Raw genomic sequence first — 19,351 nt, forward strand, 5'->3', positions numbered from 1 at the left:
AATATGCTGACAAATGAATTTCTGTGGTTATGGTTTGTATGCTTTTGATATGACTGGCAATAATCACGTGGGATTTGAAGACAGGTACTCACTTTTTATGCAAGTGCCATCATTCTAGATTATGTACCAAAATGACCTCACAGGACCCTAAGTATAAACAAAATTAAATCACTCATTGTTTTATTACCTGATTTCATTTTTTAACAAAACTATCACAAGTCTATACAAAACATACAATTCAACCCATATAAATAACATAAATAGTCCATCTTTCAAAATATTACAACATCTGAAAATATTACAAACTATCTTATCAATGACAAAAATGATTCTTATTGAAACAAACATCAGTTATTCAACAACTGGCGTAGGTTTTCAAGGCACTTCAGAAGGTAGGTGTTCATAGGGTCATGCTTTTTCTCTGCATCTAGGGAGGGAGACACACACACACACACACACACACGGTAAGGAATGGAATACTAATACACATGAAACCTTGTCAGAACTTAAGATTCCGTACCAGAACAGACCCTTGGTAATCAAGGTGAATAAATCAGCATCGGCTTACCTTTCTGAGCAGTCATGTAGGCCTCATCAACACGGAGTCTCACTGAAGGGCTCTTCAAAGTAGTCTTGGCCTTTGAAGAGGCATCACAATGGCAGGTTTGGTTAGCATTTGCGATTTTGTATGTATCTGTTAAGAGTACAGTACTACTCCGATGAGACTGACTCAAAGTAATGCGGGGCTATATTCAGAGTTGTGTAGAGTTGTGTATAGTGTGTTGGGGTTGGACAATACACACAATTCACAATACGGCACGATTCATGATATTAAGTCCCTGATACAGTCATGTTTTTGTGTGTTTTTTTTCCTTTAATATATCAATTTCCTTAGGACCCTCAAAATCATATCAAATGTTTGATTTTGGAATTGGAATAAGCAGAGAAACAAGCATAGCCCATAGAAGTGCAAGGACAATGACACTATAAAGCATGTAACACTACTGAAGGTTACTTTAAATTAGTGCATTCCTGTCATTGCAAGATGTTGAGCTTTGGATTTAATGTGTGAATTCAATTTTCTGTGTAAATGCTCCAGCATTTTCAGTAGCAGTCGTGCTGCCCTTTAAATATTTATTTTAAAAAGCCTGAAAGATTATATTTTAAGGTTTCCAGCGATGTAAAATGTTTTGCGTCTCCCAATATTAACTGCCTGATATCTCACCAAAGTCAGCTGTCTTGCTGCTGGCATTCGGGTAGAAGGCATCCTCCATGACTCGACAACACGCAGGGGCATTCTGGAGCTCTGCCAATACCATGCTAACGAATGGATGCCTTGAACCCGAATAATAAAATGTAATTTAGTAAGTTATTTTGGTGAGTTACTGATAGGAACCACTGCTAGCCAGCAAGCCTGGAACTGAGAGATAGCTCATTAGGCGAATCGCAAACCGTTTTATCAGCTCGGCGATGCACATTGCCATGTTTTCGAATTGCAATATGGCGTATCAGGGTATTTTGTCCCATGTGTAATATGATGTGTGAAGTGTGTGCGTAGCGTAGGCTACCTTCTGATAGTTGTGTAGTAGGGCCCAGAGGGCAGAGGCCCCGATGGAGCAGACCTCTGTGTCTTTACTCTCCAGACTCCACACCAACACCCGCATCGCCTTGTCTGGGACAGACACACACAATATCACACAATAAATACACGCCATATTGTTGCATAGAAATCCCATCCACTGACTAGATGTTCTGTACAGGTTACATATGGGTAATGTTCTGTATAGGTTACATATGGGTAATGTTCTGTACAGGTTACATAAGGGTAATGTTCTGTACAGGTTACATATGGGTAATGTTCTGTATAGGTTACATATGGGTAATGTTCTGTACAGGTTACATAAGGGTAATGTTCTGTACAGGTTAGATATGGGTAATGTTCTGTACAGGTTATATGGGTAATGTTCTGTACAGGTTACACTTGAATAATGTTCTGTACAGGTTACATATGGGTAATGTTCTGTACAGGTTACATATGGGTAATGTTCTGTACAGGTTACACTTGAATAATGTTCTGTACAGGTTACATATGGGTAATGTTCTGTACAGGTTACATATGGGTAATGTTCTGTACAGGTTACATATGGGTAATGTTCTGTACAGGTTACATATGGGTAATGTTCTGTACAGGTTACATATGGGTAATGTTCTGTACAGGTTACACATGGGTAATGTTATGTACTGTACAGGTTACACATGGGTAATGTTATGTACTGTACAGGTTACACATGGGTAATGTTATTGTATGCATATTACACATTGGTGTAACCTGTACACAGGATATACACATTGGTAATGTTCTGTACAGGTTACACATGGGTTATGTTAAGTACAGGTTACACATGGGTAATGTTATGTACAGGTTATACATGGGTTATGTTATCTACACGTTACGTACAGGTTACACATGGGTAATGTTATGTACAAGTTACACATAGGCAGGGCTTAAAAACGAAATTATTTTTCAATCGGTTCGCTCCGAGCAGAACCAGCATATTTAACGTTTCCGTTCTCGTGTTCCGCCACCAACATAGCGTTCCTGAACCAGTTAAGAACGAAAAATAACGTTCCGTTCACCGTTCCGGGGGTGTTAGCCTATTAAGACTCTATAGGCCTACAGTATTTCTTGTAAGGTAGGCTATAACCTAATCAACAAGTCTAGGGTTGTGGTGGCCTTATTGCCAACAATATTAGCCTTGGTGATGTGTGCTGTAATGTAGCCTTGTTGATTATTTTATAAGAAATACGCAACATTAGGCCTATTCCTATGCCCTTAATCCACACCGTAAACTATGCACAGGTCTATCTTAAGTCATCATCATAGCTCATCATCCTTTTTAAAATATTTTCTTGTACTGTCGCTGCAAGCTATTTTATTCTGCGCCTGTAGGCCTATTGTTTGTTTTTATTTCGTTTTATATGTTTTATGTTATTTATAAATAATTAGTCACCTCATTCATTCATCTGCGCAATCCCTATTGTTTATGCTGCGTTCCTTTTGTATGGGAGCTCCGGATTTGGCGCCTATACGCCTAATATGTATAGCCTATCGTCTGGCATCCGCGGTCTTTAATATTATAGTAATTTAACTTATGCTATTCAATGATCAGGGTTGCACGGCACATTGTCACTAAAGTGTGCTCATATTAATTAATGTCGCCTAATCATTTGGTTTGTGAAAGTCAAGACGTGACGGAAATCTGTGCAACAATAGGCTATGACTAGATTCCAAGAGGCGCGCTCGCTTTCACAGCCTAATTGCCGAGTAGAACTCTGAAGGAGGCAAAACATAGGTTTATGCATACTAGTATACATCCAAGCAACTGTCACAAAGTACTCCGTGTTTTAAATAGCCAAACCATAGGCCTACTTGGAGCGAGATGCGCAACGAGTGAAAATTGGCTTCCGCTGAATGTTGGTTATAAAGATAGAGGAACTTTATTGCAGACACGAATATCATTCAGAGAACAGAAACAGAAAGAGATGTCTAGTAGGTCTTATCACAGACGCCCCTCCAAAGATGCCATCTGGTGACATTCACTGTACTGGGACTTCACCTACACACTCACACACTTTGTGGACACACGCCAATCATGTTGAGGGAACAGTCTCTTACTTTCCATCCACCTCTCTCCTCTCTCTCCTCTCTCGTCTGTCTCTATAGCACAGGTACATACCCAACACTGCTCCCTCCCTCCCTCCCACCCTCCCCCATCCTCCCTGTCTGCGCGCTGCCTACCGTTGGCGAGGAGGCGGGGCTTGTTGGCGGAGCAGAAGCAGAGGTTGTGGAGGACGAGAAGGGCGCGGCGGCGATGTTGGGCCGCGTCGGCCAGCAGCTCCAGAGCTCCGCCAAGCCGGAGGAGGCTCTGCTGCCCGTCCTCCCCCGACGTCAGGCCCACCAGCAGCCGCAGCCACAGCCCCAGCAGGCCGCCGCCGCCCGCCTTGGGGACCGGCACGGCCAGGAAGGCCTGCAGGAAGTTGCTCTGGAGGGAGAGGAGAAAAGGAAGGTGGAGGAGAGAAACACACAGACAGGAGGGGAAGTGGACCATCCGAGAGAGCGAGTCCACATTTCACTGTGACAAATAACGATCACTGAATCCTTGAGTGAATGGACCAGAGTGAGGAACTGATGAGAGAGGCTTCAGAATGAGAGTAGATTTAAATGTTTACTCTCTTCCTGAGCAGAGGCTAACATACAGGTTCTGTCAAGACCGACTTCCTATAAGAACACAGTTGTGTGGTAGTGTAATGTGGCAGGATAATGTGGTATTATGAAGTGGTAGGATAATGTGGTATTATAAAGTGGTAGGATAATGTGGTATTATAAAGTGGTAGGATAATGTGGTATATCTTGGATATAAAGTGGTAGGATAATGTAGTATTATAAAGTGGTTGGATAATGTGGTATTATAAAGTGGTACGATGAAGTGGTATTATAAAGTGGTAGGATAATGTGGTATCTTGGATATAAAGTGGTTGGATAATGTGGTATTTATAAAGTGGTAGGATAATGTGGTATTATAAAGTGGTAGGATGAAGTGGTATTATAAAGTGGTAGGATAATGTGGTATCTTGGATATAAAGTGGTAGGATAAAGTGGTATCTTGGATATAAAGTGGTAGGATAATGTGGTATATTGGATATAAAGTGGTAGGATAATGTGATATTATAAAGTGGTAGGATAATGTGGTATTATAAAGTGGTAGGATAATGTGGTATTATAAAGTGGTAGGATAATGTGGTATCTTGGATATAAAGTGATTGGATAATGTGGTTTTATAGTGGTAGGATAATGTGGTATTATAAAGTGGTAGGATAATGTGGTATTATAAAGTGGTAGGATAATGTGGTATTATAAAGTGGTAGGATAATGTGGTATTATAAAGTGGTAGGATAATGTGGTGTCTTGGATATAAAGTGGTTGGATAATGTGGTATTATAAAGTGGTAGGATAATGTGGTATTATAAAGTGGTAGGATAATGTGGTATTATAAAGTGGTAGGATAATGTGGTATCTTGGATATAAAGTGGTAGGATAATGTGGTATTATAAAGTGGTTGGATAATGTGGTATTATAGTGGTAGGATAATGTGGCATTATAAAGTGGTAGGATAATGTGGTATTATAAAGTGGTAGGATAATGTGGTATTATAAAGTGGTAGGATAATGTGGTATTATAAAGTGGTAGGATAATGTGGTTTTATAAAGTGGTAGGATAATGTGGTATTATAAAGTGGTAGGATAATGTGGTATCTTGGATATAAAGTGGGAGGATAATGTGGTATCTTGGATATAAAGTGGTAGGATGAAGTGGTATCTTGTGTCAGGATAATATGGTTGATAATGTGTCAGGATAAAGTGGAATGGCAGGTATGATGGAATCAGGGTGATGAATCCAACCTTGTGCAGGACGCCCCTGCAGTCTCGAGATACGGCCAGGTTGGCCAGCAGGGAGAAGGCCAGCTTCTGGACCGCGCTGTTGTCAGGGGCAACCCCTGAGGCCAGCTTCATGACACAATGCATGAGGGAGCTGCCGGGGCCACCCCGAGGACCAGGGGCCACGCCCACACCGCTGCACAGAGAACTGCATGCTGGGAAGGAGTAGGAAGAGAGAAAGATAATCTCAATGGGTCCTTTCCTGGTTAAATAAAGATTATGTATGGGTGACAAATTAAAGGAAAAACCAACATAAAGTCATAAAGTAAGGTCAGGTGTTGGGCCGTAAGAACAGCTTCAAAGTCTCTGGAACTCTACTGGAGGGATGGCACACCATTATTCCAAAAGATATTCCCCTCATGTGGTGTTTTGATGATGGTGGTGTAGAGCGCTGTCTGACATGTCTGTCCAAAATCTCCCAGTAGTGTTCAACTGGGTTGAGATCTGGTGAGTGCAAAGGCCATATTCCCATCATTTTCATACTCATCAAAGCATTAATTGAACCCCTCATGCCCTGCGAATGGGGCCAATTGTCATCCTGGAAGAGACCACGCCCATCAGGATAGAAATGTTTCATCGTAGGTGACAAAGGTGATCATCACTCAGCATAACTTTGTATTGATGTGCAGTGACCCTTCCCTCTAAGGGGAAAACCATGCCAGGAACCCCACCCCACAGCATAACAGAGCCACTGGACCCCCTCATTCTACAGTAGGCGTCAATTATACATGCCTGTACCATTCTCTTGGTGTACGCCACACATGCACTCGCCCGCTTGTCGAGAATATGGTGAAGGATGATTCATCTGACCATTATCACTTTTTCCCACGTCTCTGTAGACCAGTGAATTTTGTTTTTGCACCACTGAACTCTCAAACATGCTTTCGTCTTTGTAATGGGGGGTCTGTACTGCAACCATACCATAATATCCCTCTCTGTGCAGTCGTCAACGCCAGACTGTAGTTGCTGACAGTCTGATCACGTCCTGTACTGACATTTTCATTTGCACGAGGAAGAGTTACTGTTTTTAACTTTCACACTAATGCACAAACACCACGGTCATCAAATGCACTCTCGGACCACAATATTTACTGATGCCTATCCACATACAGTAGATCTAAATGCAGATGTCACTTTAGTCACTGTTCCTATTGAAACACTAGCCAGTTGAGCAGTCTTTGTGACTGAAGCTCCGACTGTCTCAGTCACTTTAGATCTTTTCCTCTCGCCATCTTGATTCAGAATTGAGGTCAATTGGGCCTGCGTGTGCCACAAAGCATGCCAGGATGTTAATTGTATCATGTATTGTATGCATTGTATCATATCATATTATATCATATCATATTATATATGTATTGTATCATATTATATCATATGTATTGTATCATATTATATTATATCATATGTATTGTATCATATTATATCATATGTATTGTATCATATTATATTATATCATATGTATTGTATGCATTGTATCATGCAGTCCACCGGTATGGGAGACTTGGGAGTATCAGCGTTCGTTATGTTTCTCCACTCAATTATGCAGGTTATAATTTGTCACCCATCTGTATATTTCAATACAGTTTGAAACCAAGAGAAAGGGCTGAAATGAAGAGCATCAAGATGATATCAGCTGACAGTCTAGAAAGGATGGTGGACCAAACAGAGAGCTGAGGTCTGGTTCAGGGAGACACCGTAGAGACCCATCTTTCCCCCACAGAGAGCTGAGGTCTGGTTCAGGGAGACACCGTAGAGACCCATCTTTCCCCCACAGAGAGCTGAGGTCTGGTTCAGGGAGACACCGTAGAGACCCATCTTTCCCCCACAGAGAGCTGAGGTCTGGTTCAGGGAGACACCGTAGAGACCCATCTTTCCCCCACAGAGACAGTAGCACCAGGGGTTTATGGGTTTAGACAGATCAGAACATCACTGTCCCAGACATGAACTGTACTCCTTCACACAGCCCTCTGACGCTTCTTCTTCGTCGTATGGGTAGATTGGTTTCGTTCTCTCCCCACAGGCTCGGGGCTGAGGGGCTATCCTTTTTCCACCCCGAGCCTGGGTGAGGGGTCACCCGGGATATATATCCGGGCACATTTCCAGGAGCCACGTCACCGTTTAGCCATCCACGACCGTCAGGCCACGCATTCTGTTGGGTGTCCGATAATTTGGACAGTCCTGGATGACTTGGTCAGCACCAGACCCCGGGTTTAGAATCCTGTCATTCATTTGAAATCCTTCCCTACCTCCTTCCCTCTATCCAACCATCCTACGGTGCTCCATCATCCATCCATTCTTTCATCTACCCATCCCTGCATATTATCTATCCCTCCCTCCCTCCCTCCTGGATTTAGAATTAATTTGCAAACATTTCACCTGGGGGCTGATGATGTGTCAATAGATGCAAAGATGTTTGTTTAAAGTGCGTGTCAGCCCCTGTCCTAGAATGCTCAGCGGTGAGTTCTTAGTCACCAACAGAACCATCTCACCAACTAGCGGTATTATGCAGTCATAATGAGAGCACGGGTGAGACTACAGGACAGTAGCATACAGACTGAGGTACAGTAGCTAATGTGAAGAGGTCACTGGGCTAATCCTTGTAGGCAGGGGTTTCTAGGCTGGTATTGGAGGTTTAGTCTGGGGGTGGGAGTTTCAGTGTGGGTTCTACTCTGGGAATGGGAGGGTGATGTTCTCATGTAGGGGGGAGTTTCTAGTCTGGGGGAGGTTTCTAGGCTGGTAGTGTGTGTGGGGGGGGGTGGGCGTTTCTAGTCTGAGGCCTTGTCCACATGTACACAGATATTTTTGAAACCTGGGTTTTTCCTCCTTCATTCTTAAAAAAAAATCTCTGTCCAGATGAAGATGCAAAAACACACTTCCTAGTCTGTTGCTGGCCCATAATGTTTGACGGGGCCATGGTAACGAGGCTGTAACACGCTTTCAAAAGCATGTCATATAGGCTGCTCACTGTCACATTTACTTTCGGACTTCTGCTCCACTCCGACTTTGATTTTTACCCCTTTATTTGCCAGGAGAAAACACAAGAGGAACAGCATTTCGGTAACCGAGAGCTGCAGTTGTGTGGTTGAGTCCACACGGTTCTCATTACCACATTTTATGTAAACAGAAGGTAACAGCGACATGAAAACAAGCCGAAAACTCAGGTTTTCCTGTCCACACAACACAAGTGGAGTTTCTAAAATGTTCAATGTGGAGTTTTCAAAAATGTCTGGATTCAGTAACCTAGATCGCCGTGTGGATGGAAGGCCAAAGAGTGTAGAAAAATGCTCAGTTTCAAAAATGCCCGTGAGGCTGGGGGTTTCCAGGCTGGTATTGAGGGGGGGGGGGGGGGGGGGGTTCTACTCTGGGAATGGGAGGGTGATGTTGTAGTCTGGAGGGGTGGGGTGGCTTCTAAGGGTCTTTAACACAGCCACTTGCACTCTAGACTGTCCAGCAGCACTAAATTAGGCAACAGTAACCATTTCAAACACTCCCAGCAACAGTAATCACTCCATAGCAACAGTAACCATTCCAAGCACTCCTTTTCAGTTGTAATGATAAAGTTACTTGTTAGAGCGTTCCACACTGCACTAGGCCCAGGGCTGAACACATTCTTAGAACCTACTTAGCCCCTGGTTAAGGGAGCTGTTATCCCCAGGATAAGAAAGCTTTCACACTGGCACCATCCTGGCACATTCCAAAGTGGGCTAACCCCGACTTCAGCCTAGGACTTGCTGGCGCTGCTCTGGAGCAGGGTTAGCCCCGAGTTTGCAGTGTTATCTCCTGAAAATCCACTAAGCACGGGGCTAAAAGGTGCCAGTGTGAAACGGGACTAAAGTAAAAAATGGACTTGCATCACGTTTTTGTTGTCCAATCACACAACTTCTTCATCACGTCATTACAGTAGGCGCTATGCAACCAAAATAGTTGTAACTGCACTACTAACGGCAACATCATAGCTAATTAAAACAACAATTATATGTCTAAGAAAGATTTTAAAAGATCGAATTGGTCACAGGTGGAAACAGCAATGTTTCTGAGTGGTCGGAAAGGTAGTCACACGTCATTTGAATGTAAACATTAGTCGCATATTCAAAGGGACATTTGCCCCAGGGCTAGTAGTAACTGCAGTATGAATCGTATAACCCTGGGCTTAACCCTGGGTTAACAATGTGTGTGTGAAAAGGGGCTAAATTAACCCAGGGTTAACTCTTAGCCCAGGGCTAAGGACAGCCCTAGGATAAGAATATGCAGTGTGAAAAGCAGTTTTTGTTAAAGGACAATGCTCGTTTTTGACAACCTGGACCTTATTTACGACATATTATAAGACGTTTGACTCACCGAGATCACTTTGGTGTAGTTCGGAGGCATGTAGAAGAAATTTAAAATCCAGCGCGAGCCAGTATATCCATGTAATGGCGGTGGTCGGGGCACTTAGAATGCAGTTTCTAAAAATCTATTTTCTGCCGCGAAACGGTTGTTTTCATCAATCTGTCTTGATGAATCGCTAGTTGTGCTTACATAGAGAGCATAGGCCTGTTGTGGTATTTCACATGCCTCTGTAATATGATCTTTAGAAACGTCTTTAGACACGAAATAGCTTCCTCACTTGCTCCAGCACGCATGCGCACAGCGTGCTGGAGCAACGATTGCGCGCTGTGCGCATTAGTGCTGGAGCAAGTGAGGAAGCTATTTCGTTTCGAAAGACGTTTCTAAAGATCATGGCATGTGAAAACACCAACAGTTATGCTCTATGTAAGCACAACTAGCGATTCATCAAGACAGATTGATGAAAACAACCGTTTCGCGGCAGAAAATAGATTTTTAGAAACTGCATTCTAAGTGCCCCGACCACCGCCATTACATGGATATACTGGCTCGCGCTGGATTTTACATTTCTTCTACATGCCTCCGAACTACACCAAAGTGATCTCGGTGAGTCAAACGTCTTATAATATGTCGTAAATAAGGTCCAGGTTGTCAAAAACAAGCATTGTCCTTTAACTTGTGCTGCGTAGACTATTGTGATGAAGCGATTCGTATCAGTCCTCTACAGATCACCTCCCAGCTAGTCTGCCAGACGCGTTCCGAGTGCAGAATAGTCTGCTTAGCTTTCACACTCAAGTTTGCATAAAAGGCAGACCGATCACTTTTTGCCAGTAGGAAAGGACCTGTAGTCTGAGGTTGTGGGGGGGGTTGTGTGATCTATAGACTTCATGCAAGCTGAACACTTCCTGCTGTTAGGACTAACCTTTAGGACACGTTGAGCCTGACACATGGCTGATTGGTACAGTGTGTATATATGAAACACACACCAACACCCGCAGACTTTTGAAGCTGTATCTCGGAGATAATCACATCCTGTCTGTTTAGCTCATATCACCGTTTGCTGTGAGCTCAGAAAAACTCCCTTCTTGGCTCTTAATCTCTCTCTCTCTCTCTCTCTCTCTCTCTCACTCTCACTCTCACTCTCACACACACACACACACACGGATCACAAACCTGTGAGACGCAAAAGTACAGTACACACACACGCACAGACCATCAAATTGCTTTATGATGAAAGGAACCAGGGGCCGTTTATCAAAGTCAAAGCCCACTCGCTCATTCCTACTGCTCTCTCATGTCAGCCCCCACACCCCCCCCCCCCCCTCCCCCACACCCTCACACACACACACACACACACACACACACACACACACACACACACAAGCCCTCCCCCCCATACACACACACACACACACAGGGGGGAGACACAGGGATGCTTTGTGGTTCTCTGCAGAGTCCCTCCCTGGGCCTGCAGGCCAGAGGAGTGGTGGATGTACAATAGCTGCAGGACGCGGACAGAGGCTCCATTGTGAGGGGCAGGCTAGCCGGCGCTGCTCTTATACAGTGGGCCAGAATGTTGTTTAACGGTGGTCAGAGCAGACAATGGAGCGCCCAGTGTGAGCAGCGCATATGACTCAGACCGCTGACCACAGAAAGAGGCCTATGGCAGGCACGAGCCAGGCACTGTGCCTGGACAAACACACGCATGGACGGACGGACGGACAGCCAGAGACAGACAGACACACTCACAGACAGATAGCCACACACACAGCCCCACACACAGCCCCCCCCCCCCCCCCCCCCCACACACACACACACATACATACACACACACACACACACACACACAGACACAGACACAGACACACAGACACACAGACACCCATAAAGAAGTTACCTGCGGTACAGTTTGAGGTGTAAACACACAGCAGCTCCAACGCAGCCTCCATGGCTGGATCGTCCAATAGCAGCCAGGGCCACAGCGTGTGGAGCACAGGGGCCAGGCGAGCATCAGTGGCCACCACCTGAACACACGCGCACACACACACACACACACACACACGCGCGCGCACACACACACACGCACAAATGTTTTCCGGTTTTCCTGTCTATGCATAAAGAGCATGTGGGACCATAAGTGCAGGTAAATCAGCCTCTAGGCCTCTCAGCCTGTACGGACCCAGCCATGCAGATGGAGATAAGGCTTGATCGCTCGGACCAATCACCATCTCCGAGATGGGACGCCGGCCAGCGGAGCATCTGGACTTCGAGCGTCTCCGCTAAGAGTGGGTTCTGAACTGTCCTCAGACATAAACAGGGCTATATCCATTCCAGGCCACGTCTCACTCCAGATGCCGCTCCGGCGCGATGGCGCTCATTAAAAAGCGATGGGGGGGAGTGGGGGGGGGGGGTTAAAAGGCGGTCTCTCACTTTGCACCGGTCATTACGGTAAAGACAGTTCCTCAGGATTTCACCAGCCATCTTGACCTCCCTCACATAGCTCTCCTCCTATTGGCAGAGAGGACAGTGGGAACAGAAAACCAATACGCAGTTACCTTAAAACCAAAGTGGAAACGTTAAATCGAGGTAACACCAGTTACAGCATAATGACATTTTTGGCAGAGACCTCATCTAAAAGCTCTTGGCACATTCTAGAACGAGATTCTTATTATTCAGACAAGCAAAGAAACAACAAATAAAATTAAAGACCATTAGATGTTGCACACACAGGTCCTCAACAGTAATTGTTTAGTGAAGTGAAACGCTTGCTAGAGCCTAAAGATGTGGAGAACACCTCAGTCCCTCAGATCCCATGGGAGCCTGTTGTTGTGACTGGGAGTGTGTTGCCAGGTAGAGAAACACCCTAGCCCCGCCTCCTCTCACCTTCATCCTGTGATTGGCCCTGCCTGGCCTGACTGACTCCAGGTGCAGCTGGGATTGGCTCTGCTTCATCTGCTCTACACAGCTGTCAATCAGACCTGCTACACACGCATGCACGCACGCACACACACACAGAAACAACAGGTCAGACACAGCCCGAGAAACGGAACAGAGATCTCAGCGTTCTATGGAAACATACTGGTCGCTCTAAGACAAAAAGCCAGGCTAGTACAAAATGTCAGGGCACTAGCACTGGAGGCTAATCCCAAGAGCTCTCCGGTTTGTTCCCGGAAAACCTGCCGTTCCTGTCAAGAGTCCTACCCTTGGCGGCGTGGTCCTGGGCGGGGGGGCTACAGGCCAGCAGGGCCATGAGGGCCCGGGCCGTCAGCGTCTTCAGAGGGTCCTGGGACGGCCTCTTTTCCAAGCTCTGGCCGTTCCGACACCGGGGGGGATGGGGAAACAGAGTCACTGGCCCGACTCGGTCACATTTCAAACACATTTGCCATACATGTGTGGCGGCAGCTTAACCCACTTTCGACGCCGTGCCAATATCCCGACGATGAGGTGTGCGAGAGGGGTTCCGTTACCTGCAGGAGCAGCTCGCACAGGCGGCCACCGGGGGCGCCGTCCAGCGCCGCAGAGAGAGAGGTCGCGGGGTCAGGGGTCGGCTTGACCCCTGGGAGCGAGCGTCTCTTGGCCGCCTCGGAGAGCAGAACGCACAGAAACTGCAGCGCTGCCGTGTGGAGCGGAGGCTCAGCGCGGTCCACACACACCAACAGTGTGTCTGGAGATCACACACACACACACACACACACACACACACACACACACACACAATCAAAGGGCATGAAGAGAGAAGGAGAAAATCAATGTGTGTTGCTAGTGGAGAAGAACCTTTGGGGTTTCATGAATGAATCACTGAAACAAATCCCCAAAACCCCAATTAGATCCAAAACCCAACCCACCCCCTCAACTCAACCCCCACCCTCCCCCCGGACCCCCAAACCCCCCAACGCCCCACCACCTGGAAGGTTACGCATGTCTGCGGCATTTCGACACTGTGTGATGCAGTAATCAATCACATGCTCACTAACTCACACGTCAATACACACACACACATGCGCGCACACACACTGATACACAATACACAAACACACACACACGTCAGCGTTCATCTTTCTTGTGGCTCATCAGATTCCCCTACAGACCCATTAGACACAGTGATTAGGAGGACGGAGAGACAAACTGCATGCTCTTCCAATCTACAGCATCTGGAGCATACACACACACACACACACACAGTAGTAGTACACAGACTTTTCCTACGTTAAGTGCAATTATTGTAAGTCGCTTTGGATAAAAGCAAAATAACTGTAATGTAAAAAATGTAATGAGCAATCAGTGTTGCTACACACCCAGGTGTGTGCAACACACACATACACGCAGTGTGGCATAGGTGTGTACCTGAGAATGCCTGCCAGTGTCTTCCCAGAGCTGTGGAGACAGATGGATAAGCTACGGAGGAGTCCCTCCTCAACAGAGTAGCCAGGAGCGTCAACACGTCTGCCCAGCACACGCACACCGCTGTCCGGGTACCGCAGTCTGAGGGAAGGCCCAGAGGAACACACACACACACACACACACACACACACACACACACACACACACACACACACACACACACACACACACACACACACACACACACTTATATTGGAGATCCATCAACACACATCGCACATCGTCAGAATTGAGTACAGGCGTGCAGGCTGTCTTACATTAAACAAGACATCACCATGGACTACTCAAAAGAGTGGCTCTGGTCCTTAAAGACTACACAGTAAGTACCATGCTAGGACATACAGTACAACACAGCTACAGTAGCGTCTGCTTAAAGCAGCCGGTCAGGTGTGTGGTCAGGATGGTATAAGGTACTTAAGAGTACCTTATACCATCCTGACCACACACCTGACCGGCTGCTTTAAGCAGACGCTACTGTAGCTGTGCAGGTGTGCAGCCGTGCAGGTGTGTGGTCAGGATGGTGGACGGTACTCTCGTCCACTCTCTCACCCAGGTGTCCAGAGTTGAGTGTGAGGACGGTGAAGACGTTGGCCAGCAGTGGTTTCAGGAAGTCCATCTGACCAATCAGCTCTTGGCTGAGCATGACGCACGACTGCAGCAGCCTGGAGTAGCTGGACAGGTACTGGAGGAGAGTGAGGACCTAGAAACACAGGACACATTTATAATTGCTATAGCATGTACACAACTCATCCATGTACACAACTCATCCATACCCATGTAAATTTGTAATTTGTAATTAGGTGGGCTAGCTTGTAGAAGCTAGCCCAACTTGTGATATTCCCACTATTTCTTTCTTTCTTTATTATTATTATTCTAGTTCTCCCCACTTTTTTGAACCTTACAGTAACTAGTTCTTCATACTTTGTGCTAGAAACTTAATTCAAACTTTAAAATGTTCATGATGTTTAGCTGTTTCAGGGGTCCATTCCATGAAAATGTTTCCATCTGATTCGCAAGCTTGCTGCGCTCGCCAGCTCTCCCAAAGTGTATTGTTTTATCCAGTTTTCTTCACTCGATACCATATCTCCGCGTTTAAAACCGCGCACTAACATTGGCGGTACACAATAATTCGATTTTTTGGATCCGACGCTTGGACATCGAGCCCCAAGTCTAGATCAAAACAGCTCTGCTTTTAATAAACAATTAAGAAATGCAAGGAAAGACCACTTCTCAAAATTGATATCTATCAACCGAAATAATTCAAGAGTGCTCTTCTCAACAATTGATAGCCTAATAAACCCTGCCGTAAAAACACCTGATAACCTGCTCTCTACCTCCAAATGTGAGGAATTTGCAGCTTACTTCAGAGATAAGATTATGAATATTAGGAGGAATATCACTCAGGAAAGGCCATGCATCCTGTTCACAGATCCTCTCCCTCCATGCAATGGACATATGAGCCTGTTTACACTGATTGACACAGAAATGTTGAGAAAAGTAGTATCCAAACTCAAAACCTCCACATGCCTGCTGGATCCCATCCCCACCGATTTTTTCAAAACTATTTTTGACTCTGACATTGTTAATGACTCCCTATCTACAGGTGTCTTCCCACCAATACTTAAAACTGCTCTGGTGAGACCCGTACTGAAGAAAAACAACTTAGACACTTCAGTTTTCAGCAATTGTAGACCAATCTTATGGAGTCAAAATGAGGCCAGAAAGCATTGTAAACGTAAGTGAAGTATTGTAAACAAAAACATATGAATTGTAAACGTAAGTGAAGTATTGTAAACGTAAGTGAAGTATTGTAAACGTAAGTGAAGTATTGTAAACAAAAAATATATAATTATTACTTAATTATTAAAAAATAAAATAAAAATTGCATTTACAATACTTTTTTGCGTTTACAAAACCTTTTCTGCATTTACAAAACTTTTCTGCCTTTACAATACTTTTTCTGCGTTTACAAAACATTTCTTGCGCTGCAAAACATTCTGGCCTCTCTTTGACGTGGGGGCGGGGTTAGATGAGTGGCGTGTCCAGAGAGGAAGAGGCGGGGTTTCGGGATGCCCACCGCCATATATAAATCAAGTTGAGCAGCGCTCATATGGCGGTGGGCATCCCGAAACTCCGCCTCTTCCTCTCTGGACACGCCACTCATCTAACCCCGCCCCCACGTCAAAGAGAGGCCAGAATGTTTTGCAGCGCAAGAAATGTTTTGTAAACGCAGAAAAAGTATTGTAAAGGCAGAAAAGTTTTGTAAATGCAGAAAAGGTTTTGTAAACGCAAAAAAGTATTGTAAATGCAATTTTTATTTTATTTTTTAATAATTAAGTAATAATTATATATTTTTTGTTTACAATACTTCACTTACGTTTACAATACTTCACTTACGTTTACAATACTTCACTTACGTTTACAATTCATATGTTTTTGTTTACAATACTTCACTTACGTTTACAATGCTTTCTGGCCTCATTTTGACTCCATACAATCTCCAACCTTCCCTTTTTGAGTAAAATTCTGGAAAAAATTGTTTTCAAACAGATTAATGATTTCCTAGCTACAAGTTGTACCCTTGACCTTTTCCAGTCCGGCTTTCGTGCCCACCATAGCACAGAGACGGCATTAGTCAAAGTTGTAAATGGCCTCAGAATTAATGCTGACTCCAAAGAGCTTTCTGTTCTCGTCCTTTTGGACCTGAGTGCAGCCTTTGATACTATAGATCAGGGGTGGCCAACCCGCGGCTCGCGAGCCGCATGCGGCTCTTTGCCCGTCAATGTGCGGCTCCTCCATCCATCCCCCCAAAAAAGTTGGCTTGCGGCTCTTCCATCCTTTCATTAAAAAATAAATTCATTCATTCCATAAGAACGTTTCTCTCTCTCTAGTTTCGCTGTGCATTTCTTCCCGCCCATTTTAGTTTATTGCAGATTTGTCATAAAATCATGATTCGTTTCGCTAGTGAGGAAGTCGCGTGAGAACCACTTCAAACCAATCATATAGGTAGCAAATCACCTTGGTAACAAAATTATTAGGTGCGTTTACATGGACAGTTTGAATCGGTTTCAAATAGGTTTGGAAGACCAAACCGATTGAAAATATGTCATATAAACACCTCAATCCGACTGAAATGCCCCAACCCGATTGAAATTCCAATCGCTTTCAAGGAGGTAGTTTAAACCTTTTCGAAACCGTTTGGTCCGTCATGTATAGACCTTGAAACGGATTGATGCTGCGTTCTGCGTTCATTTTGCGCATGTTCAAGACTTGACTAATCAAGGCACGCTCCACAGTTCCGTAGTCAGCTGTTTGTAACCATCGTAATGCAATCACTCACGGCTGCGTGCGCGTTCGAAACATTTGTTTCGTTGTCGCATGTAAACATCCAACCAGTTTACTTTGTATCCCATGTATACGCTCAAGCTGAAATCCGCTTGAAATCAACCAGATTGAAAAATATTTGTCATGTAAACGCACCTATTGTAAACAAAATAATTTGCTTTGCGTGGGTCATTCTCTTTTACGACAGAAGCTAACGTAGCCTAGGCTACTGTACACAACCAAAGAATGGCTGGAAAGAAATGCGCAGCTAAAAGAAAATATGAAGACGAACACAGGACATTTTTTACCCGAGTGGGGAGAGTAATTTTTTCTTCATAGAACGTAATGGTAAGCCATTCTGTCTGATATGCCAGACATCATTGGGACATTTCAAAGCCTCAAATCTCAGCCCAGTCCAGTCCAGCCCAACGCAACCCAGCCCAGTCCAGTCCAGCCTAACCCAGTCCAGCCCAGCCTAACCCAGCCCAGTCTAACCCAGTCCAGCCCAGCCTAACCCAGCCCAGCCCAGCCTAACCCAGCCCAGTCCAGCCTTACCCAGCCCAGTCCAAAATATGTCAGAAAATATCTTGTTGTATGTATTCATTTTAAATAAATTAACTTTAAATGTATATTTAATGGACAATAATGTTTTTCTTCTTATTTTAGACTGGGGTGCCTTGGGATTTTAAGTACTTATGAAGGGTGCGGTGACTGAAAAAAAGGTTGAGAAACGCTGGTATATATGGTGTGGCTCTGGGTGGTACCACAGTAATTTTTGTGGCTCTTAGTCTCTGACTGGTTGGCCACCCCTGCTATAGATCATGCAATCCTCATCGAAAGACTGGAAAAGTGGGTTGGCCTCTCTGGTCCAGTCCTAAATTGGCTTAAGACCTATCTAACCGGTCGTGATTTCTTCGTTGCCCTCGGTGAATATAGCTCAGGAAAGATCCCTATGACCTGTTGGGTGCCCCAAGGATCGATCCTAGGACCTCTACTCTTCAGCCTGTACATGCTGCCCCTTGGCAGTGTCATCAGGAGGCACAATATTAGCTACCATAGCTACGCAGATGATACCCAACTCTATATTTCCGTAACACCCAGTAACTACAGCTTGGTTGACTGCCTTGTCAAGTGTATTACAGATATAAATGTATGGATGTCACACAATTTCGAGGACAAAACAGAAGTACTGATCATTGGAGAAAAAGCTGAAAGAGAGAACCTAGCTGCACACTTAAAAACTCTGGAAATTGACACCAATTGCCAGGCTAAAAACCTAGGTGTCATACTTGACTCAGATCTTAATTTCGAAAACCACATCAAGAATATTACAAAGACATCCTTTCACCACCTAAGGAACATTGCCAAGGTGCAATCCTTTCTCTCTCAGGCTGACACCGAAAGATTAATGCATGCTTTCATCACAAGCAGGCTGGACTACTGCAATGCTCTACTATCAGGCCTACCAAAGAAAGCAATCTCTAAGCTACAAATGATACAGAATGCTGCAGCACGAGTCCTCACTAAGACTAGACGAAGGGCACACATCACACCAGCGTTAAAATCACTACACTGGTTACCAGTCAACTCTAGAATAGACTTTAAAATACTATTACTAATTTATAAATCTCTCCACAGTCACTCACCAGAATATATTTCAGACATGCTTGTTAAGTACATGCCCAACAGACCACTTAGATCCTCAGGCACTGAACTTTTAACAGTTCCAAAAGCCAGGACCAAGAAACACGGAGAGGCAGCTTTTAGTTTCTATGCCCCCAACCTCTGGAACACCCTACCGGAG

General features: G+C 44.8%; 1 protein-coding gene across 1 annotated transcript in view; it reads right to left on the reverse strand.

The window, feature by feature from the left end:
- Nucleotides 1–237: 237 nt before the first annotated feature.
- The window catches only part of rttn (rotatin), a 58,790-nt gene continuing 39,676 nt past the window's right edge, over nt 238–19,351 (reverse strand). The window contains exons 37-48 of the mRNA XM_084453515.1: nt 14,773–14,923; nt 14,167–14,304; nt 13,290–13,486; nt 13,024–13,129; nt 12,706–12,803; nt 12,253–12,330; nt 11,720–11,846; nt 5,461–5,651; nt 3,800–4,043; nt 1,569–1,672; nt 569–638; nt 238–427 (exon numbers count right to left, since the gene is read on the reverse strand). Coding sequence (XP_084309641.1) covers nt 348–427; nt 569–638; nt 1,569–1,672; nt 3,800–4,043; nt 5,461–5,651; nt 11,720–11,846; nt 12,253–12,330; nt 12,706–12,803; nt 13,024–13,129; nt 13,290–13,486; nt 14,167–14,304; nt 14,773–14,923 — 1,584 coding nt within the window. The 3' untranslated portion in view covers nt 238–347. The remainder of the gene's footprint in view (nt 428–568; nt 639–1,568; nt 1,673–3,799; nt 4,044–5,460; nt 5,652–11,719; nt 11,847–12,252; nt 12,331–12,705; nt 12,804–13,023; nt 13,130–13,289; nt 13,487–14,166; nt 14,305–14,772; nt 14,924–19,351) is intronic.

Source organism: Borostomias antarcticus (genome assembly GCF_949987555.1).
Source record: "Borostomias antarcticus genome assembly, chromosome: 2".
Taxonomy (NCBI): Eukaryota; Metazoa; Chordata; class Actinopteri; order Stomiiformes; family Stomiidae; genus Borostomias; species Borostomias antarcticus.